The 21,766-nt window shown below is 43.9% G+C and overlaps 1 long non-coding RNA gene and 1 gene segment (V, D, J or C); one reads left to right on the top strand and one right to left on the bottom strand.

Moving 5' to 3' along the window:
- Positions 1-8,690: 8,690 nt before the first annotated feature.
- LOC117596673 (immunoglobulin kappa variable 3-15-like) lies at positions 8,691-9,403 on the bottom strand. The segment is given in 2 exon segments: positions 8,691-9,134; positions 9,241-9,403. Coding segments are annotated over 2 exon segments (408 nt in total).
- Positions 9,404-9,417: 14 nt separating this feature from the next.
- Positions 9,418-10,864, top strand: LOC117598147 (uncharacterized). Its single transcript, XR_008302221.1, has 2 exons — positions 9,418-9,540; positions 10,389-10,864. It is a non-coding gene; the product is annotated as an uncharacterized LOC117598147 (long non-coding RNA).
- The last annotated feature ends 10,902 nt before the right edge of the window (positions 10,865-21,766 follow it).

Below are 21,766 nucleotides of genomic sequence, written 5' to 3'. Positions count from 1 at the left end.
ACGTAAATCATTACATCTCAGAGCAGAGCACCTTGAGGATGCATCATGGTTGATGAATGATTTTTTTTTCCTGATATTGGTCTGCCAATAATCACAGACAAGCGAAGGTCTCTTCTCAGTGCTCCCATTACAAGAGAGGAAGCTTTAAATTTTACAAAAATGCTACACCGTGGAAAGGCCTAGGGCCGGATGGACTTAGCAGTGAATTTTATAAGGAGTTTCCTGATGTCTTACTAGATCCGTTAGTTGAGATGTTTGAGGATTCAATCTCATGTAAAGGCCTTTCTCAGACTTTACAGGAAGCAAACATCTCACTTATCCTTAAAAAAGGGAAACCTCCAGAATCCTGAAGCTCTGCTTCATGTTCATCATAAATTATTGTCCAAAATTTTAGCGGTCCGTTTAGAAGACAATACCCTCGATTATTAAAGCGGATCAAACCGGCTTTATAGTAGGATATATTTCACATAATAATATTAGGCATCTTCTAAACATAATACAAGTATTTCAACAAAAAGATGTAGATGGCCTTGTGCTTTCCTTGAACGCTGAGAAGGTATTTCAAGTTCAAGTTCAAGTTCAAGTGGAGTTTGTCATTTCAGCCATATACAAGTACATAGTGAAACGAAACAACGTTTCTCCAGGACGAAGGTGCTACATAAGATGACACAGAACAACACAGAACTACAAGGGACTACATAATTTATACATAAAGTGCGCAAGTACAAAAATGTGCAGACAGCACAAGACAGTACAAGACAGTACAAGACAGTACAGTGACTACTGGGACAGACAGTGAGCATAGTAAGTCCCAGTGCAGCGCCGACCAGTACACAGTTCTGTTTAAAAGTGAACATAGTGACAATAGTGCAAAGGGTACAACAGTACAATACAAGTAGCTGAGATAGTGTAAACATAAATGTAAACATAGAGTAGCAGATATGTACAGTATAATAAGTATTGTAGCAGCATAAACATGTGCAAAAACTTGCAAAAAAATTGCAGAGAGGATGTAGGATGCTCAGTTGTGTGTGTATATATGTTTGTGTGTGTGTTCCTTCAGTCCAGTTTCTGAGTATTGAAGAGTCTGATGGCATGGGGGAAGAAGCTATTGCACAGTCTGGTCATGAGGCCCGAATGCTTCGGTACCGTTTGCCAGACGGCAGGAGGGTAAAGAGTATGTGAGAGGGGTGTGTGGGGTCGTCCACAATGCTGGTGGCTTTGCGGATGCAGCGTGTGGTGTAAATGTCCATGATGGAGGGAAGAGAGACCCTGATGATCTTCTCAGCTGTCCTCACTATCCGCTGCAGGGTCTTGCAGTCCGAGACAGTGCAATTCCCAAACCAGGCAGTCATGCACAGGATGCTCTCGATAGTCCCTCTGTAGAACATGGTGAGGATAGGGGGTGGGAGATGTGCTTTCCTCAGTCTTCTCAGAAAGTACAGGCGCTGCTGGGCTTTCTTAGTTATGGAACTGGTGTTGAGCGACCAGGTGAGGTTCTCCACCAGGTGAACACCAAGAAACTTGGTGCTCTTGACGATCTCCATGGAGGAGCCGCCGATATTCAGCGGAGAGTGGTTGTTCTGTGCTCTTCTGAAGTCAACAACCATCTCTTTAGTTTTGTCCACATTCAGAGACAGGTTGTTGGCTCTGCACCAGTCCGTTAGCTGCTGCACCTCCTGTCTGTATGCTGACTCATCGTTCTTGCTGATGAGACCCACCACGCTCGTGTCATCAGGGAACTTGATGATGTGATTTGAGCTGTGCATTTCTACACAGTCGTGAGTCAGCAGAGTGAACAGCAATGGGCTGAGCACACAGCCCTGGGGGGCCCCAGTGCTCAGTGTGGTGGTGTTCGAGATGCCGTTCCCGATCAGGTCTGACTGAGGTCTCCCAGTCAGGAAGTCCAGGATCCAGTTGCAGAGGGAGGTGTTCAGGCCCAGCAGGTTCAGCTTTCCAATCAGGTGCTGAGGAATGATTGTGTTGAATGCTGAACTGAAGCCTATGAACAGCATTCGAACATATGTGTCTTTATTGTCCAGGTGGGTGAGGGCCAGATGGAGGGTGGTGGTGATGGCATCATCTGTTGAGCGGTTGGGGCGGTAAGCGAATTGCAAGGGGTCCAGTGACCGGGGCAGCAGGGTCTTGATGTGCCTCATGACAAGCCTCTCGTAGCACTTCATGATGATGGGTATGAGTGCAACGGGACGGTAGTCGTTGAGGCAGGACATTGGAGACTTCTTTGGCACGGGGACGATGGTGGTGGCCTTGAGGCACATCGGAACAACAGTGCTGCTCAGGGAGGTGTTGAAGATGTCCGTGAAAACATCTGCCAGCTGGTCTGAACATCCTCTGAGCATCCTGGTATGCGCTGGGGATGTTTGTGTAAACAAGGTCCAGCACGTTCTTCCATCTTGTTGCAAAGTCCACATGCTGATGGAATTTAGGGAGCACTGACTTGAGATTTGCATGGTTGAAATCTCCAGCAACAATAAACAGCCCATCAGGGTTTGAATTCTGCAGCTCGCTAATAGCCCCATACAGTTCACAGAGCGTGTCTTTAGCATTAGCGCTGGGGGGAATGTATACAACGATTATGAGGACAGTGGTGAATTCCCGTGGTAAATAAAATGGTCTGCATCTAACATTCACAAACTCCACCAGCGATGAGCAGTAACTAGAAACTAGCACCGAGTTCTTGCACCATTCCGTGTTGATGTAAACACACAAGCCACCGCCACGAGCTTTACCGCACAGAGCTGTGTTTCTGTCGGCATGAAACGAGGCTAGCCCGTCTAGCTGAATGGCGGCATCCGGATCTCTGTCACTGAGCCATGTCTCCGTGAAAACAAAGGTGCAGCAGTCTCTAAACTCGCACCGCGTTTATTGCCCAGGGAGTAGACATTGGCGAGCAGGATGGACGGGAGAGCCGGCCGACTAGGGTTTGTTTTTAGCCTAGCACGGACCCCCGCCCTCTTGCCGTGCTTCTGCATTCTCGCACACCGCTTGCGACGTCCCCTCCCCCGGCCACCAGTATCAGGCGACACCGAGGGCTGGAGGCCTGGTCCCCGCAGCAAGCCAAGATTGCGTAGCTTCTCCAGCAGATCATCATGCAGAGTAGCCGTAGTGTTATTTCTGAAGTTTAGAAGTGTCTGGCAGTGATATACACGAACACCAGTAGCTCCGATGTCCATGTGCCGTTAAAAGTCGGGCTAAAGACAAAAATAGCACCATTTTGTATCCGGAGTGGCCGCTGCATGCTACTGCCGCGCCACCATCTTGGATCTTGTTAGGCCGATTCCAGTTGCGATCACACGGTGCTGCCACCTCATGTCCCAGTCACAACTGCCTTTTTATAGGGGAAAATTCGCGGCTCTAATCAACATCCATCTCTCATTGTTAGTTCAGTTGACTTAAATAGGGGTGTGGCTTGGAATACTGCTTACAAACGAAAAAAAGAAAAAAAAACACAGCAATTCACACAAAAGAAAAACACAACAATCCAAGTGAACTCATGCATAAATATATAGAAAAACATCATGCAACACATTTAATTTTCCCCTTATCACAAATATCATGGGTGGGAAATTACGGGTGTATTAAAAGAATAGTGATGGTAGTGTCAAGATGCTGTTCTGTGGACAAAAGTTGGCAACTTTTTTTCAGTTACTGAGCGACTGCTGCAGCTCTGAGCGCTCTGAGAGTCTGACTGGAGCTGAGATGTTTAAGTCTGAGATGTCAGTCATGTTCATTACAATTTCAGTGATTGGCAGATAGTTAATAATATACATTGACCTCCATAATATTTGGGTCAAAGGCATAATTTATTTTTTATTTTCCTCTGTAATCCACAGTTTTATATTTAAACTCAAACAATTCACATGTTGATAAAGTGGACCTTCTCAGATTTTAATAAAAAATATTAGAAATGAGTAGAAATTACAGCACTTTTCATACATAAGCCTCCATTTCAAGGCAAAATAATGTTGGGGCGTCTCGGGTGTTTGTGTTTACTCAGGTGTGATTACTCAGGTGGCTTCATTAGTGCAGGTATAAAACAGATTTCAGCATCTAGTCTTGATTTGAGGCTTTTGGTCACCTTTAGCATTTTAGGATGATGTGGATGTGCTTTTCAACATGTTCTAGCCTGAAATTGCAGATGTGAGCTCAAATAAATACATGTGACTTTATGTGAATAGTATGTGATAAATAAAACATAAGCTGATCATTTATATCTGGATTTCTGTTAATCTTCATTATTTATAACAATAGCTCCATTTGCAACTAAACTCTTTGTAGTTCAGCAGATAAACTAGGAATCACATACATGAAATGTCTCAGTCAGAGTTTAGGCCTCATCACAGCACTGAGACAGCTCTGTTCTACACCCATTGCTTTTTTCCCTATACATGCTACCTCTGGGTAAAATGATTCATTGCAGTTTTTCTCATTTAGTTACACACTGTATCTGAATGAATACACCAAATAATTGATTCCTTATGCTGAAATCCCATAGTCACACAATATTCCTTCACAACGATAAACACATTCTCATTGATTCCACATAGTTTGCAGTTCCGCTGCATTCATTTTGCAAAACTCTACACACTTTTCAACACACTATGTACCTCTCATTGGGAACACAGCTGTCTCATTTTCCTAACTACTGGAGTCACCAATCAGAACTCAGCGTGCTAATGAATGAAACCACATCTCACCTGTGAAAACTCAATTCACCATAATTATCCACTCAGGTTTCCTCATTTCCTGGGGCATACAAACTCTGTCCCTGTCACACTGGTTCAGGAAAAAACAAACAAATAAAAAATTGTTCATACAAGAATGGTTTTCCACACATCCAGATGATATTCCTTCCACCATAATCCCCCTTCCTCAATCCAACTGAGGAATGTTTTCAGTGTAGCAGTGGACGGTATATGAGCAGAACCCATATCAACAAGTGAGTCTTCTTGAGGGAATGCATGGAGCCTGTGAAGAGATCACTGCAGAGTCATGTCATGGGTGGATCCATCACTCTAGGCTCTTCTTCCCCTGCTATGTGGCCAGGGAGAACATTAGTTGTGATGTAGATGAGGTTTTGTGGCCAAATTCTCACGATTGATGATGCCTAAGTTTTCTTTTATTTCTTGATTTTTGATAGTTTTTCTGTATATAAACTTCACACAGAGTACCAATACTTCATTTTCCCTCTGTTTCTGCAATACTTTTTTGTTCTGCAGCAGCTTGTGAGAAATGTTTGTTTTGTGGCTCATCTCATTGTGTAAGGTAATGAGAATTGTGAACGGTGAAATGTTCATTAAATGCTTATTCAGTGGCTGTTTTTGTGGTTTTTTGTATTTTTGAAAAAGAGTGCTTTGTGTGTGCTTAGTGTGGTAGTGATCTGTGAGTGTGTTTGTGTGTGTGTGTGCGTGTGTGGAGTAATGTTTGTTTGTGTATATGTGTGTGTATATGTGGAGTAGTGTAGTTTGTGTGTGTGTGCATGCGTGTGGAGTAATGTTTGTTTGTGTGTGTATGTGTGTATAGAGTAGTGAGCGTGTGTGTGTGTGTGTGTGTATGTGTGCGTGTGTGTTCTCCTCCACAGTGTGTGTCATTGTGTGTGTGTGTATGTGTGTGGAGTACTGAGTGTTTTGTGTTTGTGTGTGTGTTGAGTAATGTATGTGTGTGTGGAGTAGTGAGGGTGTGTTTCTGTGTGTGTGTGTTTGGGGTAGTGAGTTTGTTGTGTGTGTGTGTGTCACTGTGCTGTATCACATCGTCCCCCTCAGCACCTGCAGTAGGTCCCAGCTGCAGCAGTCACACTCACCCAGGTTTTTGTACGACGCTCTAACACTGTGTGAACACATCGCTACTACTGATATAATGGTAACTCTGACAGTAATAATCTCCAGCATCTTCAGCCTGGACTCCACTGATGGTCAGAGTGAAATCAGATCCAGATCCACTGCCACTGAAACGAGCTGGAATACCTGATGCTCTTCTGCTAGCCCAATAGATCAGGAGTTTAGGAGCTTCTCCAGCTTTCTGCTGATACCAGGACAAATAATGATCTCTGGAAGAGTCAACATAAACAGCAGAGCTGGTTTTACAGCTGATGGTGAGTGTGTCTCCTGGAGAAACAGATTTCACTGCAGGACTCTGAGTCACAGTCACCTGACCTCTGGATCCTGAAAAAAATAAGAAGAATAAATCCGTTCCCTACATTAATAATGATGTGGAGTTTGAAGTTCATCTAGTCGGCCTACTTCACATGGATTTGTCAGCTGAACAGTAGAAGATAAAACATTGTGTTACCTCGAGCGCAGAGGGCCAGTGTGCAGATGAAGACGCTGATCAAACTCATGGTTGCTGTGGGTGAAGTCGCTGAGCAGCAGCTCTCAGTCATGAAGTGTTAAAGTCACAGGGCTATAAACACTCGCAGAGCGCTGAAGCATGAGCTGCTAATGCAAAGTGGAACCTCTCTCTATGGAAACGTGTGTGTGTGTGTGTGTGTGTGTGGTCACTGTAGTGTAACAGATGTTTTTAATAAGAGACTTTTCCAGCTTCACAAGAGGCTGCATGAAGACACAGCTACTGAACAGGCATGGTTACCACACAGGAACGGCATGTGGCTTTGGGCATTTTTTCAAACTCTTTTGCAGTGAAAGAGAGAGGGGAAATATCAAGGGTTCCTTGTATTGGAACTACGTACAAAGTTGTTTTCCCACCAACAATTTTATTAAGATAAGAGCCTGTAGAGCTCTCTGCCTCAGGGGGAACAAGGCACACTTTTCTTTGTCCAGATCCACCAACAAAGAAAATACATTAAACAGCAGGTAAGAGACTCATTCTGGAATATTCTTACAAAGGAAGTTGGGATTAATGGGCTTCATTTATCAAACTAGATATGAATGGATTTATTCATAAGTCATTCACGGGAGCATTTACACAAGAAATTTGGTGTTCATGAAAATCCCATTAGTTCAGTAAAATGTTCGTATCTTTCATTTCAGTCCTGAGTTTATGTAAATTTATGCATAAAGGAGAGTCAATAATGTAAATTGAAGATCGCTGGTCAACACAAATCCGTAAATGAATATAAATATGACTAATGATTCAATGAAGAAGAAATGCCACTGTGTAAAAGAAGGACGCTCGGGTCTGTGCAAACATTTACACACAACTTTACTAAAGGATTGATAAATGAGGCCCAGTGTGTGTATCTTACTCTTATTAAAGATTTAAACCATTCTGATTTATTTACCAGATTCAGATGTTCTACATTATTTCAGCATTTAACACACTGGACTATAAAGCAATTTCTGACAAATAAAACCTTTATGTTTCAAACCAATAAAGTCAGAGATTGTTTAGACAGAAATAAGAACTTAGCATTGGCCATCAAATCACTCAAATCAGCCCCTTTCCTACAATCTGAACCTCCTGAACCTACAGACCTAGATCTCTAGTCTACAGGTTAGAACACAATTCTTCACAGGTGCTAAAGATTATGGAGCATATAGGCTACTTTGCAGACCCTCTGCAGTATACAGTTGGATTTATGGATTTGCGATGATGTAAGCTTGTTTTAAAGGCATGAAATGTTTCCTTTGTTGCTACAAATGAGTAAATTAGTGTTAATTTAGCTTTATGAAGCTCAAAGTATATTATTTTCCTCCTAAGTATATTTATCTTTTATCACCCAGGTGCTCTGGCAGGAGCTGATTGTCTGCTCTTTTAGCTCAGAATATAATCAGGGTAAAGGAAGCAAGAGCTTTATAGGCACAGATGTCTGAAATGCCTAATGTCTAATATTACACACCTTGCCAGATTCTGCTCCAGAGATGGAGTCTGTGTCTCAGGGGTTCCTAAACTAGGCGTGGTGACCCCACATGGGGTTCGCTTGATTTACAATTGGGGTCGTGAGAGAAACTCACAATCTTCTCTTTGTTTCATTCATTCATTTTACAAATTAGAAATATCAATGATGGATTTTGTGTACTAATATTTCTCATTGCTACTGGGAGTCACATTTAGATAAGTCACGTGTTACTGAATAGTGTACGTGTTATTTTAATCTTTTTACTGTCGTAACACACTGCACTAGTGTAGATCAGCAATAAAAATGAATGAATTTCCCCGTCCATCTACTTCTGCTAAACAAACTAGCTATTTGTCTCAAATCACTTACTATGTACTATTCTAGAGTGTTATTGAGTACAAACAGTAACCGAGTTTCCTAGTACAGTTAGTGTTTGAATTTTAAAAACCTCTCATGTCTCCTTCAAACCTACTGAAAGCTCTGATTTGCGTATCAGCCTTCTGGATTTTCTAGATTAGTAAATAATTGTGAATGTAACGTCAGAGTTTTGGATTTGAGATGCAGATCATGACAAAAATAATGATGCTGGTGAAAAGTTTTAAGAGAGACACAGAGCTCATCAGTGTGTTTAACGTCACTGTGCAGAAAATCATTAACATTTACAGTTCTACTTGGAAACCTGATGGACAGGGATGTTTTGGCTCTGACGTGCCGTCTAGTCAATGTCATTAATGTTAATGTCATGGGGTCGCAGAAAATACATAATATCCATTTAGGGTCATTTGCCTAAAAGTCATGTGCGTTTGGGGTAGAAAAGGAGAATATTATGTAGTTAAACTTTGCAGATGATGAGAGAATAGATTTATATTGAATTTTCTTTAAATGAACACGTTTGATGATGTTCAGTGGAGTGCAGCTTTAGCAGCTCTGCAGCTGTTCTCAGATCAGTGTGTGTTTCTGACTCAGAGCACTTCCTCTACAGCTGAGGGAGGTTTTTGTACGGCGCTATAACACTGTGTGTACGGAGTGCTGCTATACTGCTGACAGTAATAATCTCCTGCATCTTCAGTCTGAACTCCAGAGATTTTTAGACTAAACTGTGTACCAGATCCACTGCCACTGAAACGATCTGGAATGCCAGACTGACGAGTAGATGCACCATAGATCAGGAGTTTAGGAGCTTCTCCAGGTTTCTGCAGGTACCAGGCGAGCCAACTGCTAACACTCTGACTGGTTCTACAGGTGAGAGTAACAGATTCTCCTGGAGAAACAGACTGAGATCCTGGAGACTGAGTCACGACGATTTCCCCAAAGGACTCTAAAGAGAAGGATGCAGAGTTAAAATAATGGAAACAAATGTAGTAATGAGTGTGAGAGTGATTTGATGGTTTGTATGAATAATTAAAGTAAAGAGAGAGTCTCACGGTGAGCGAGGAGTCCCAGTGTCCCCAGCAGTAGAATCAGTACCATCATCATTGTGCTGCGTGTCAGTGGCTCTGAAAGGACTGAACACACTCTGATCAGCACTACAGCTCTTAAAGTGTGTGCAGCAGTGACACAGCACACATATGCAAACACCACAACTGTGTCTGTGTGTGTGTGTGTGTGTGTGTGTGTGTGTGTGTGTGGTCACTGTAGTGTAACAGAGGTTTTTGTACGATGGCTTCATTATAATGTATGACTGTGGTTCACTTTCGATGGAGGAACCAAACTGATCATCAAAAGTAAGTGTCTCTTCTTTATTTAAAACTCTATAAATTTATTTCATTGTTAATCAGAAAATAGAATAAAGTTTACACAAATAGAAAATTATTTATGTTGAACTCTACTAAGTAAATAATTTAGGCATCTTAAATAATCACTATTTATTTATTTATTATATCTATCTATTTAATGGATATTTTTGACAAAGACACACAGTTACGGTAAAATAAAAATAACACTAAAGACAGAAAAAGTCAGGAGTTAGCTGTTAGCTGAATAAGTCCGCAGTGTGTTCCTCAGTAAACAGAGCACTTTTACATTCACAGCTTCTTAAGTTCATATTGTGTGCTGTGAAGGACGTGGTATAAAACTTCATCCTGTGCCTGTGAGCCTTCTATAATTTTACTGATGTACTGATGTTGAATCTCTAAACAAAGAGAAACAGTGTGTAGAAAGGTGGATGTGGTGTGATGTGGTTATTTCCATCACTGGACTGATTTCTCAGCCTTTTTGCCAGATATGTGATTTGTAACAGAGTAAATCTTGTTCTCAGGAAACTCAAAGGGAAGGTGTGATGTTGCATTTTCCAGCCCTGATTCTGTGGAATATCAGTGTATTTACATCATCAGTGTATTTATTTTTCTGTAGGACTACATGTAAAAGTAACAGAACAGCTTAGGAGGACTGGAATACACTCCCAGAATAAAGCTGATCAAAGTCCGAGTGGCTCCACAATATAACGAGTAACTAGTAAATGTTCTCCTGCTGAGTAGTTCTACTGAACTGCAGTAATGTGAATAAGCAGTAATGAGTAAATGTTGTGTAAGCGTGTGTAAATGTGTGTTTATTGTGTGTTTGTGGTCTCCAGCCGGTCCCGCGGTGAAGCCCTCCGTGTCTCTGCTCCCTCCCTCCTCTCTGCAGCTGTCTGAGGGATCGGCCTCGCTGCTCTGCCTGCTGTCTGCCTACTCTCCACAGGGGGCGCTGGTGAGCTGGACAGTGGACGGCTCCCAGGTGAAGGACGGGGTTCTGACCAGCGCAGAAGAACAGAAGAAGGACGGTTACACACGCAGCAGCACCCTGACCCTCAGCAAAGCACTCTGGGAAAAGGGGGAGGAGTTTGTCTGTACGGTCTCCCATGCCGGCGTCAATCATCCGGTCACGTTCAGAAAGAGCCAGTGTGAAGCCTAACAGCTCCAAGATACAATTTAACACTGAGCTGCTTACACATCCATCTACAATAGAGTTTCAGTTCTACACAATGCTGACATTTCTGTCTTTACTCTCTTCACTGTCCTGTTGCTCTTCCTGTAGTTTTGCTCTGCTGAAATAAAGCTTCCTTTTGGACATTGTGTGTTCTTTTATTAGAGTTAATAGTCATTATCAGTGCGATGAGAGAGTGTGTGTAGCTGTAGATTCAGTGCTGTGTGTTGTGCTTCAGTGAGTTTGGCTGAAGGAAGTTGAACATCTGGTGAAAGTGCTGCTCTATTCTGGGAGAAAGAGGAGCACTCAGCCGTCTTCATGTAAATCTCACTTCCTCTACACTGCTCTCTGTTTTACTGGTTAAAACTGACTCTGTGTGTTTAGCTGGGTGTGGAGCACGAAGCTGGTTTCATGTCTTTCTTTAGTGCAGGATTTCTGGTTGAGCTAACTGACAGTGCACACTTATTTTACATTAATATTATGGAAGAGTCATGATCTCCTTCATCCATTTCTACTTGATGTCAGAACTGGACACTGAATTTAACACGGCAAATGATCTTGTGTCTTTCTCTGCATCAAAATCATACTTTTTTGTCACATTTGCATTAAGTGAAGCATTTAGCAGTTTAGCTATAAATATTAGGTTTATCAGATCCAGATATTAATTGAATTAAATTTTATTAAACTGATTATACTTAATTTGTTCATATTCACATTGATTATTGTGAAGATCCACAAAACACTAAACACCTTCACACTCTGTAAACACATTAATGCAATTAATTATTAGTATATTAATGATTATAATAGTAATTAAATACAGTGAGTAATAGACACAGACACTGCAGTTAAAGTCACATGGGGAAGTCCACTGTATTATACATATTATTCCCAGGTGATATACGGTGAACTCTGCTGCTCTTAACAATTATAACACTACAACTGAAGCTGTGTAATATATATACTCGTGCAACACTGGGGACTGGGTGGATCCTGATCAGTAAAGCAGTGTGTGGAACTAGCACCAGACACACTTCCGGGTACATAGTGTGTTTTGTATCGTTTGCAGGGAGTTTCTTGCCTGCGTCGGCATTTAATCTATTCTGTTTCTTTCTTTTTTGTTTTCATCTGTTGTATTTTTCACTTTCCTTCCTGCCTTATTTTCATTTTTTCGAAGAACATTTTTTTTTCCTCTAAAGACAGCGAGTGGAGACCAACCATGCTGGATACATCTAAAATAATAGCAGTTATTCTTCAACTAAGGCACGTTAAACAACATGTCAGGCATTCAGCTTGTTCAGTGTGTTGCTTGCAGGATGGGTAATCATTCTTCCTCCGTCGTTAGTAATAGCTTTATTTGTGCTAATTGCATATTCGTTAGTTCTCTGATGGAGAAGATTGCAGAATGAGAGGTGTTCATCCAACTGGTACTGGGACTAGGGCCACCTGCCAGTACCCTTTTGTGAGGTCGAGGGTCTAGATGAACTGGGCTCTCCCAAAGCGCTCCACCAGATCATCCACCTGGGGGATAGTCCACAGCGAGACAGGATCTCCTCCCTCAGTTTGTCATAGTCGGCGGCATCCCCCAGCTGGAGGGCATAGTAGGCTGGGCTTCACCTGAGAGGAGGGGTGCTACTACCTGGGCCCAGTCCCCCATAGGCCAATCTTCATGGGTGGCAATCCATTCAAAGTTGTTCAGGTAGGCCTCTACTTCTTCGTCAATCAGCTTGGCCACAAGGTGTTGGGAATCTCAACAGGGGTTGAGGAGAGGGGTGGCTGTGGCCACGTTCAGGGTGTGGTAGGCTAGCAATTTCTCTGCACCTGCTCAGAGCCCTTGCGCCAGTTCCTGGGTTACCCCCTGCTGTTGCAGGTTGGTCTCGAGCAGGTGTTTTAGTAAGGGGTCCATGGTGAGCGTGGGGTCTGGGTCCGTGCTCATGCCCGTACTTTTACCCAGAGACAAAAGGGAAGAACGGAGTGCAGAAGGGGTGTGGGACACCACCTCTGGGTGCAGAAGGCAGTGAGGCATGTGTCAAATTGGATCGTGTTGGCAGTCGCTGTTGGCCAGGCTGTGTGGCATGGGCCGCTATCAGGGTGTGGCGGCGGGAGGATCGGGACTATTCCGTGGATAGTGGGTGAGAAGGGTCTCATTTGGGGAGCACAGCAGAGGGAGATCCTTGCTCAAACTGAATGGGTCAGCCTTTACTCACTGTCCTGTGGTCGCACACCATGGTGAATATCTCTCCCCAGGCGTGGTTCATTCCACTGCTGCGCCTCGCAGCCATGTGCTCTCCGGTGGTCCCCAACAGTAGTGCTGAAACAGTGCTGTCCATTCAGCACCATGGTGGCAGCAGTGTGAAGAGCATGCAACAGTTTGTGCGTGTGGTACTGATACCTATTCTATTTTAATTTATTTATTTATTTACCTAACACTATCTGTATGTCTATTTTTATCTTAACTGCCTTGTTTAAATTTTGAGCTGCTTCTTAATATTCTTTGGTTTTGAGATACTTCTGAAAAGCACTTTGGTCAAAGAAAGTTGCTGCTAAACGTGCAAAATAAATAACGTTGACTTGACTTCTTCTCTTACCAGAGCTTTAATTTTGCTGGAGTCCCAGAAGGTTTTCATCCATCTCTTCATTATCACTCTCAATGACTTCTGTGTAACAAGTCTTATGACATGCTGTGTATGCAAGGATGGATGACCGAACGAGCCTACCGGGTACAGGCCCAGGGGCCCCAGGAGTCAGGGGGCCCCAAAACCTGCGTGTAAAGTGTAATCTTATTTACTACCCAGAGACAAAAGTCTCCCTGAAAAACTGAAGAAATAGCTTACACTATAACTTTGAAGATGTCCCAAGAAAGAATTCATCATTAGACCTTCAAAGTTAGTGCTTATCACTTAAGTGTGTGAGGAGAAATCCAAAAAAATACAAAAGATTAGAAGCTCTAAGGGGCTGCTGATAGGTGCCCAGAGAGAAATACACAAGGCCTCCTCTTCCAAAACAATAAATAAAAATTAATGTGGCAGTTACCTAAAGGCATGATTCCAGTCCAATTTGTCTAGGGCCCTCTAACTCATAGAACAGCATGTTCCTGCTGATCCAATACCAGTCTACAACTGCATCGTCACTTAACCATAGAGTTGAATTTTGTGGGGCAGTGTGGGTCATTAGAGGTGCTGAGAGTGCTGCTCGTTAAAGAGTATTGTACTGTCAAATATTATGCATACCAGGTAACCTACATGGTGCTGTTGTGGTGTGTCACTTGGCTCCTTTAAATATGCAGTGCAAGACCTAAACTGGAACAAATAAAATTCTTCATATGGACAGAATATTATGACTTTTAATAGTTTATAGGGCCCCATCTCTTTCAACATCAGGGGGTGGCCCCTGTAATTAAATTATATTATATTATATTATATTATATTATATTATATTATATTATATTATATTATATTATATTATATTATATTATATTATATCATATCATATCATATTATATTATATTATATACAATTGTCATGTCTACACCAGAACTGATGAGGAACTCCAACTCCCAGAATGCTCCTCAAACTAGAAACATGGCCACCTTGAACTCCATTTCCCAGCACACACTCTTTGTCACAGTCACCAATTCACTGATTACACACACCTGGACTCAATCACAATTAACCACTCACCTCTATATATATGATCCCAAAACATTCACCCAGTGTGAAGTATCATTCAGTGTCTTTGTTCTTGATGTACCAAGTCTTATTCACACTGATATCCTGGTTATTCTGACTTTGCTATTGTCCTTCAGTTTTGAGATTCTGCTTTTCTTAGTTTGTTCTATTTGCTGATCCTTTGACCTTTACATCTTTTCGACCACTGCTTTTGTCCCACGTTTTTGAAGTAGCTGCTGGAGGTTTACTGGAATTACTTTTGGTGTGATAAGGACATGAATACAAAATAAAATTGTGATTTTGTGATCATTTTAAGGCATAATCTCCTGTCAAACAACCTCACTAGATCAATAGCGCTGCCATAAATGATCTTCATAGCAGTTCCACTGAAATGATTACAATTATATTATTCTGCCTTATCTTTTAATCTTGATCTACTTTTGATTTCCTCTTCCTGTTGTTTACATCACTGGCCACATCTGATGTGTTTCTGAATTGTTTTAGTTGTGAGTGGGACTTTTATCAATCACAGCACATACAGTGATGATGTTAAGCGGTGTTTAAGCACAGAGATGAGCTTGCACTGTACAGTGTTGGTCTCAGTGCTACAGTCAGAATTCTAGATAGTGTGAAATGTAAAGTAGTAGATACTGAAGGTCATCAACATGAATTTTTTTAGGGTCATAGGATCAAATTTGGCTCTCAGTCCTTGAGTTTGTGTGATTTAATTAATTTACTAGAAAATGTGGTGAAAAGTCTTTAAAAAGTCTTGGCACTGTTGGCAAATGGGACAGCTCACCTAGTCCAAATATAATAAATATTATCATTTATTATCCACATATTCCATTTATACCAGAAAATGTGGCATTGGTGGTAATGGAAGATTTTTTAGATTACTTTTTGTCTTAAAAAATACATAGCGGCGCGCACGGAACCGTGCTGTCTTCAGATGTAAACAAATATGGCGGCACCCATGGAGCCACCCTATTGACGGATGTGAATGAATATGGTGGCGTCCGCGCTGCCGAGGTAACTGTTAAAACCCCCAAATTCTCAGGTAAAGCTGATTGGGAAGCTTTTCATGCACAGTTTGAACTGTTAGCTCGTGCTGGGAACTGGTCGGAGGACCGCAAAGCTCTTGAATTGGCTATGTGCCTTACAGATGATGCTCTGAACTGTTTGTTACTGCTAAGATAGACATGATTATAAGGCACTTGTCGGGGCACTGAGACGACGTTTTGGTCTCCTGCATATGCCCACATGCCACCATCTGTTCAAGGGGAGCTTGCGAGAGACCAATTCATCCAGGCCCTTACTCCTGTGGACCTTCGAAGAAAGACACAGCTTGCCCACCCTCAAACCTTGCAGGATGCCTTGGAGATGGCGTTGGAGAGAGAGATTGTATGTGGAACTTACTTGCAGGATGAGAGACGACGAGATACTGTGCTGATCAGGTCTACTGATGTGGGGGAGGGGCTAAGTGAAAGACCAGCCTGGGTTTCGGAGATTATTGAATTGATTGGTGCTGTGGCACTGCAACCTGACCAGCGACTTTGTGCTCGACCAAGGGTTTGTTGGGGTTGCGGGCAGGTTGAACATTTAGTTCGACAGTGTCCTAAGCTGGCCGGGAAATAGGGAAACGGGATGGGGTCTGCATGATTGGGGATGTGCGGATCTGCAATGCTCATCCCTACCATGAGTCATTGTCTGCAGAAGTCTCAAGAGATGGACTAAGGGAAGACGATCATGGACTCTTGAGGGAGGGAGATTGGGGGCCAAAAGAGTCTGTGGTTGTAGTGGGAGGAACATGTGTTAGTGATTTTTGTCATGTACCTATTTTGGTGGAGGGGGTTCTGTGTTTAGCATTGGTGGATACGGGATCGACTGTGACAGTGATAGTGATGTGACAGTGAATGCCAAGGTGGAGCCTACCACTGTCCGACTACGCACAGTGACAGGTGAACTAGCGCCAATGAAGGGTAAAGGAGAGGTGGGGCTGACTGTAGGAGGAAAGACATTGTGCCATTCGGTGTGGGTGGCTACAGTCCAGGACCCCTGTATTCTTGGTCTGGACTTCCTTAAATGTGCAGGTTGCCAGTTAGACTTAAAGGATGGCCTGCTCCGTTTTGAAGGGGGTCCTGAGGTTGTCATGTCCACTGAAAATAATGCTGATGTGTCTTTTACAGGTCTGTTAGATGCAGCAGCTGCTCCTGGGGACTCTAGGTTGGAGCGCCACACATTGCATTTGCAATCCTGCCCAAGCGCTGATGCCAAGCCACCTCAGGTAGATGATTCTCCCACTCGTTTACATTTATGGCATTTGGCAGACGCCCTTATCCAGAGCGACTTACAGTTATCTTATTTATACAACTTAGCAGTTGAGGGTTAAGGGCCTTGCTCAAGGGCCCAGCAATGTTAGCTTGGCAGTGCTGGGATTTGAACTCTCAACCTTCCTATCAGAAGTCCAACGTCTTAACCACTGAGCTACTACTTCCCTTAACCACTGAGCTACCACTCCCTTAACCCACACCCCAACTGACCTCTACCCGGGGGTGGCCACACAGCCCTATTCAGAGCCAATCTCGAGTCTCCCTGGGAGGTATGGACAGGAGAGTGGTGCTTTTTTCCACTTCTTGAAGAGAGGGAAGGGTTGGGGGCTTTGAGGGAGATGTGGCTGAAGAATCGGGAGGGCTTGGATGAGAGTCAGTAAGAGCAGTTTTGGGATTTGTTGGTTGATTTCCAACATTGTTTCGCATTTGGGGATGGGGATGTGGGCGAACACATCTGGTGCAGCACAAAATTGAGACAGGAGATGCCATGCCCATTAGATTGCGGCCCCGGAGGCTCCCTTTTGCCCGCCAGGATGCTGTTGATAAGGCCTTGTTGGACATGCAGCGAGCGGGTATTATTGAGCCGTCTGAGAGTGCGTGGGCCGCACCGGTGGTCATGGTGCCTAAGAAGGGGGGTCAGTGGAGATTTTGTGTTGACTATAGACTTAATGAGGTCACCAGGAAGGACTCATATCCCATCCCTCGGGTGGATGAGTCACTAGACCTCGTAGCTGGGTCATCATGGTTCACTTCCCTGGACCTGCGCACTGGCTACTGGCAGGTGCCACTTACTCCCGATGCCAGACCAAAAACCTCTTTTTGTACAAGTAGGGGGTTATGGCAGTTCAGGGTGCTCTGCTTCGGCCTGCATGTGCCGGCTACCTTCGCTAGGTTAATGGACAGGGTGTTATCAGGTATTCCACAATCAGAGTGTCTGGTGTACCTGGATGCCATCCTGGTCCATGGTAGCTCTTTTCAGGCCTCTCTAGAGGCCCTTAGGTGTGTGCTGGGTCACGTGAGCGAGTCTGGCTTGAAGCTGCACCCAGAGAAATGTAATTTTTTTAGGAGGGAGGTGACATTCTTGGGGCACAAGCTCGGGGGCAGGGGATTGGCACAATGGAAGAGAAGGTGCAGGCGGTGAGCGATTGGCCTACTCCTACAACTTCGCAGCAGCTCAAAAGTTTTTTAGGGTTAGCCTCATATTACAGGAGGTTTGTGCAGGGTTTTTCTACCATCGCAGACCCGCTTTTCCACCTACTGAAGAAGGACAAGTCCTTCACGTGGACTGAGGAGTGTCAAAACTCTTTTGCTGCCTTCAAACAGGCTCTGGTCACAGCCCCTATATTGGCTCCCCCTGATCCAGCTCTTCCCTTCATTCTGGACACAGATGCCAGCAGTGTGGGTATGGGAGCTGTTCTCTCTCAGGTGGGAACTGGGGAAGAACGGGTCATGGCCTCCTACAGCAAAGCGTTCAACAAATCCGAACGCAGATACTGTGTCACCAGAAGGGAACTTGCTGCTGTGCTTTTTGCAGTTCGACACTTTAAGTATTACCTGTGCGGGCTACCTTTCACAGTACACACTGATCATTCAGCTCTCCAGTGGCTAATGTCATTCAAAGAGCCGGATGGCCAGTTGGCACGCTGGATTGAGGAACTTCAGACGTACAACATGAAGGTAGTACACCTTGCAGGTTAAGGGCACGCAAACGTAGACGCTCTTTCTCGTCGGCCTTGCTCAGCCGACGGGTGTCGGTACTGCGACAAGAGGGAGGCCAGGGACAGAGAGCTGGATAACCCGGATGCCAGTGGTGCTTCCTTGGGTTGTAAGCATGGTGATACACCAGTGTGTTTGGCGGTTGAGACAGTGGGTATAGAGGACTGGAGGTGGCTGCAAGAGGAAGATGCAGACCTCAAGCTCAGCAGCGACCTCCATGGGAGGAACTGGCCATTGTCTCTCTGTCCATAAAAAACTTATGGGCCAAATTTAAGGACCTGCGCTTGCGAGATGGGGTGTTGCAGAGGGAGTGGAAGGACCCCGCCACTGGGGAGGGGAGGTGGCAGGTGGTGGTGCCCTGGGCGCTGCGTGAGGGGGTTATCAGGGCTGCCCATGGAACAGTGGGTTCTGGACACTTTGTGGTTTCGAAAACACTCAAACATGTCAGACAGAGTTTTAACTGGGGGCTCGTGAGAAGAGATGTGGAGGATTTTTGTCGGAGATGTGATGATTGCACTGCCCGCAAGGGGCCACCTGGCCGGTCCCTCGCTCCCCTTCAGCAGTTCCCTGTAGGGGGCCCAATGGAGATGGTGGGGGTGGACATATTAGGTCCTTTTCCACATTCAGAGAGGGGTAACAGGTTTGTGCTGACGGCTATGGATTATTTCACTAAATGGCCAGAAGCTTACGCACTGCCTGACCAAGAAGCCAAGACAGTGGTAGATGCATTGGTAGATGACATGTTCTGCAGGTTCGGGGTTGCAGAATCCATACACAGTGACCAAGGCTGGAACTTTGAGTCACGTGTCTTCTCAGTAATGTGCTACAAATTGGGGATCCACAATACAAGAACCCCCCCTTTGCACCCCCAAAGCGATGGCCTCGTAGAGAGGTTTAATAGGACCCTCACAGAACAGCTAGCCATTGTGACTGCTAAGCATCAACGAGATTGGGACAGGCACTTGCCATTTATTCTAATGGCATGCCGATCTGCTGTGCAGGACTCAACCTCTTGTACCCCAGCCCTTTTGATGTTGGGGCGAGAGATTAGAACACCAGGAGAAATGACTTTCAGGAGGCCACCTGATGCACCTGCTGTGCCCCCGGGCCCTGAGCATGCTAGGAAGCTTCAGGACATGTTGGAAGTCACTCATAATTTTGCTAGGAAGCAGTTGTTGAAAGTGGGGACCCGGCAGGAGCAAAATTATGACCTGAAAACAAAAGGGTGACATGTCGTAGCAGGGGAGTTGGCGTGGGTGTACAGCCCTCATAGAAAGAAGGGGAGGTGCCCTAAGCTAGACTCCCAGTGGACCGGGCCATGCAGTGTACTAGAAAGAATTGGAGAAGTTGTTTACCGGGTTCAGTTGCCTCCAAGGGGTAGGAAGGTGGCCGTGCATCGGGATAGATTGGCACCTTACAGAGGAGGTGCCGCTGCAGCCCTGGCACCGGCCTCCTCTAAGGTTATACCTACCCCAGAGAGCGAGGCAGGATTGCAGCCGAGCACTGCCAGTCCTCTGGCGGTATCCCCTGCAGCCACAGCGTTTCTTGAGGTGTAACCTTTGCATTCAGATAGCCCTGTTACAGTAACACAGGAGGGGCAGCCGCGGCCTCAGAGAGTTAGGAGGCTGCCGGGACAGTTCCGGGACTTTGTTTGTTCCCTCGGGGTCGAGGAACTTTGTGAAGGGAGGGCAGTGTAGCAAGTCTGAGAAGTGTGTTATGTTCTGTCAGGTGTGATTTAAGCCACGTATGTTCTGTTCATGTGTTGTGTGTTCTTTTTGAATAGGGGCTTTTAGGGGTGGGTGTTCTTTTGAAGAACAAGCACTCGGGGGTAGGGGGAGTTTTTTTTGAGAAAAAGTTGTAGGAGTGTCTCGCAGTTTTGAGTCCGAGCCCAAGTTTGGGTTTTCACGAGTGCTCACGTTAATAAAAGAAAAGACAAAACCGTCAAGTGAGTCTTTTCACTTACTTTGATCGCTACTATATATATATTATTGCATTGACACTAAAGATTTATTTAATCTATTTAATTTAAGTTTGTTTGAAACAATGTGACCCCTGTAAATAAATGAAAAGGAAGTAGTTACAACTGAAAAGAGCAGCACTGTGTAAAACTGCTGTGGTTCTCTACAGAACAATTCTCAGCTCTTCTAATTTACCAGAGAGCGGTCAGCATACTCTGGAACACGGATTGTCCTCCTACACATCCCTGCCTGTAGAAGGACCAATTCTTCAGAGGGTTTTGGAGTCTTGTCCATATTTCTGTACAAGGTAAAAGTGCAGAGGAAAACAGCTGGTAGGATTGGATCTGTTTTTCAGATTGAAAACAGTAGTGTGCGCTCTCTTTTCCCAGCCATTAATTTGTTGTGGAACAGTCCTGGAAAGGATCTATAGAAGTGAGGAATCATAGATCAGACTGAGGAAGATAAATGTACTTTAAAATGGAACAAACACACTATAAGGCATTTGAGATGAGTATCTCTGTATCTCAGGGGTTCCTAAACTAGGCGTGGTGACCCCACATGGGGTTCGCTTGATTTACAAATGGGGCCGTGAGAGAAACTCACAATCTTCTCTTTGTTTCATTCATTCATTTTACAAATTAGAAATATCAAAGATGGATTTTGTGTACTAATATTTTTCATTGCTACTGGGAGTCACATTTAGATAAATCATGTGTTACTGAATAGTGTACGTGTTATTTTAGTCTTTTTACTGACGTAACACACTGCACTAGTGTAGATCAGCAATAAAAATGAATGAATTTCCCCGTCCATCTACTTCTGCTAAACAAACTATCTATTTGTCTCAAATCACTTACTATGTACTATTCTAGAGCGTTATTGAGTACAAACAGTAATCGAGTTTCCTAGTACAGTTAGTGTTTGAATTTTAAAAACCTCTCATGTCGCCTTCAAACCTACTGAAAGCTCTGATTTGCGTATCAGCCTTCTGGATTTTCTAGATTAGTAAATAATTGTGAATGTAACGTCAGAGTTTTGGATTTGAGATGCAGATCATGACAAAAATAATGATGCTGGTGAAAAGTTTTAAGAGAGACACAGAGCTCATCAGTGTGTTTAACGTCACTGTGCAGAAAATCACTAAACATTTACAGTTCTACTTGGAAACCTGATGGACAGGGATGTTTTGGCTCTGACGTGCCATCTAGTAAATGTCATTAATGTTAATGTCATGGGGTCGCAGAAAATTCATAATATCCATTTAGGGTCATTTGCCTAAAAGTCATGTGCGTTTGGGGTAGAAAAAGAGAATATTATATAGTTAAACTTTGCAGATGATGAGAGAATAGATTTATATTGAATTTTCTTTAAATG

The sequence above is a fragment of the Pangasianodon hypophthalmus genome, chromosome 9 (genome assembly GCF_027358585.1).
Source record: "Pangasianodon hypophthalmus isolate fPanHyp1 chromosome 9, fPanHyp1.pri, whole genome shotgun sequence".
Taxonomy (NCBI): Eukaryota; Metazoa; Chordata; class Actinopteri; order Siluriformes; family Pangasiidae; genus Pangasianodon; species Pangasianodon hypophthalmus.
This window is presented reverse-complemented; position numbering and strand designations above follow the sequence as displayed.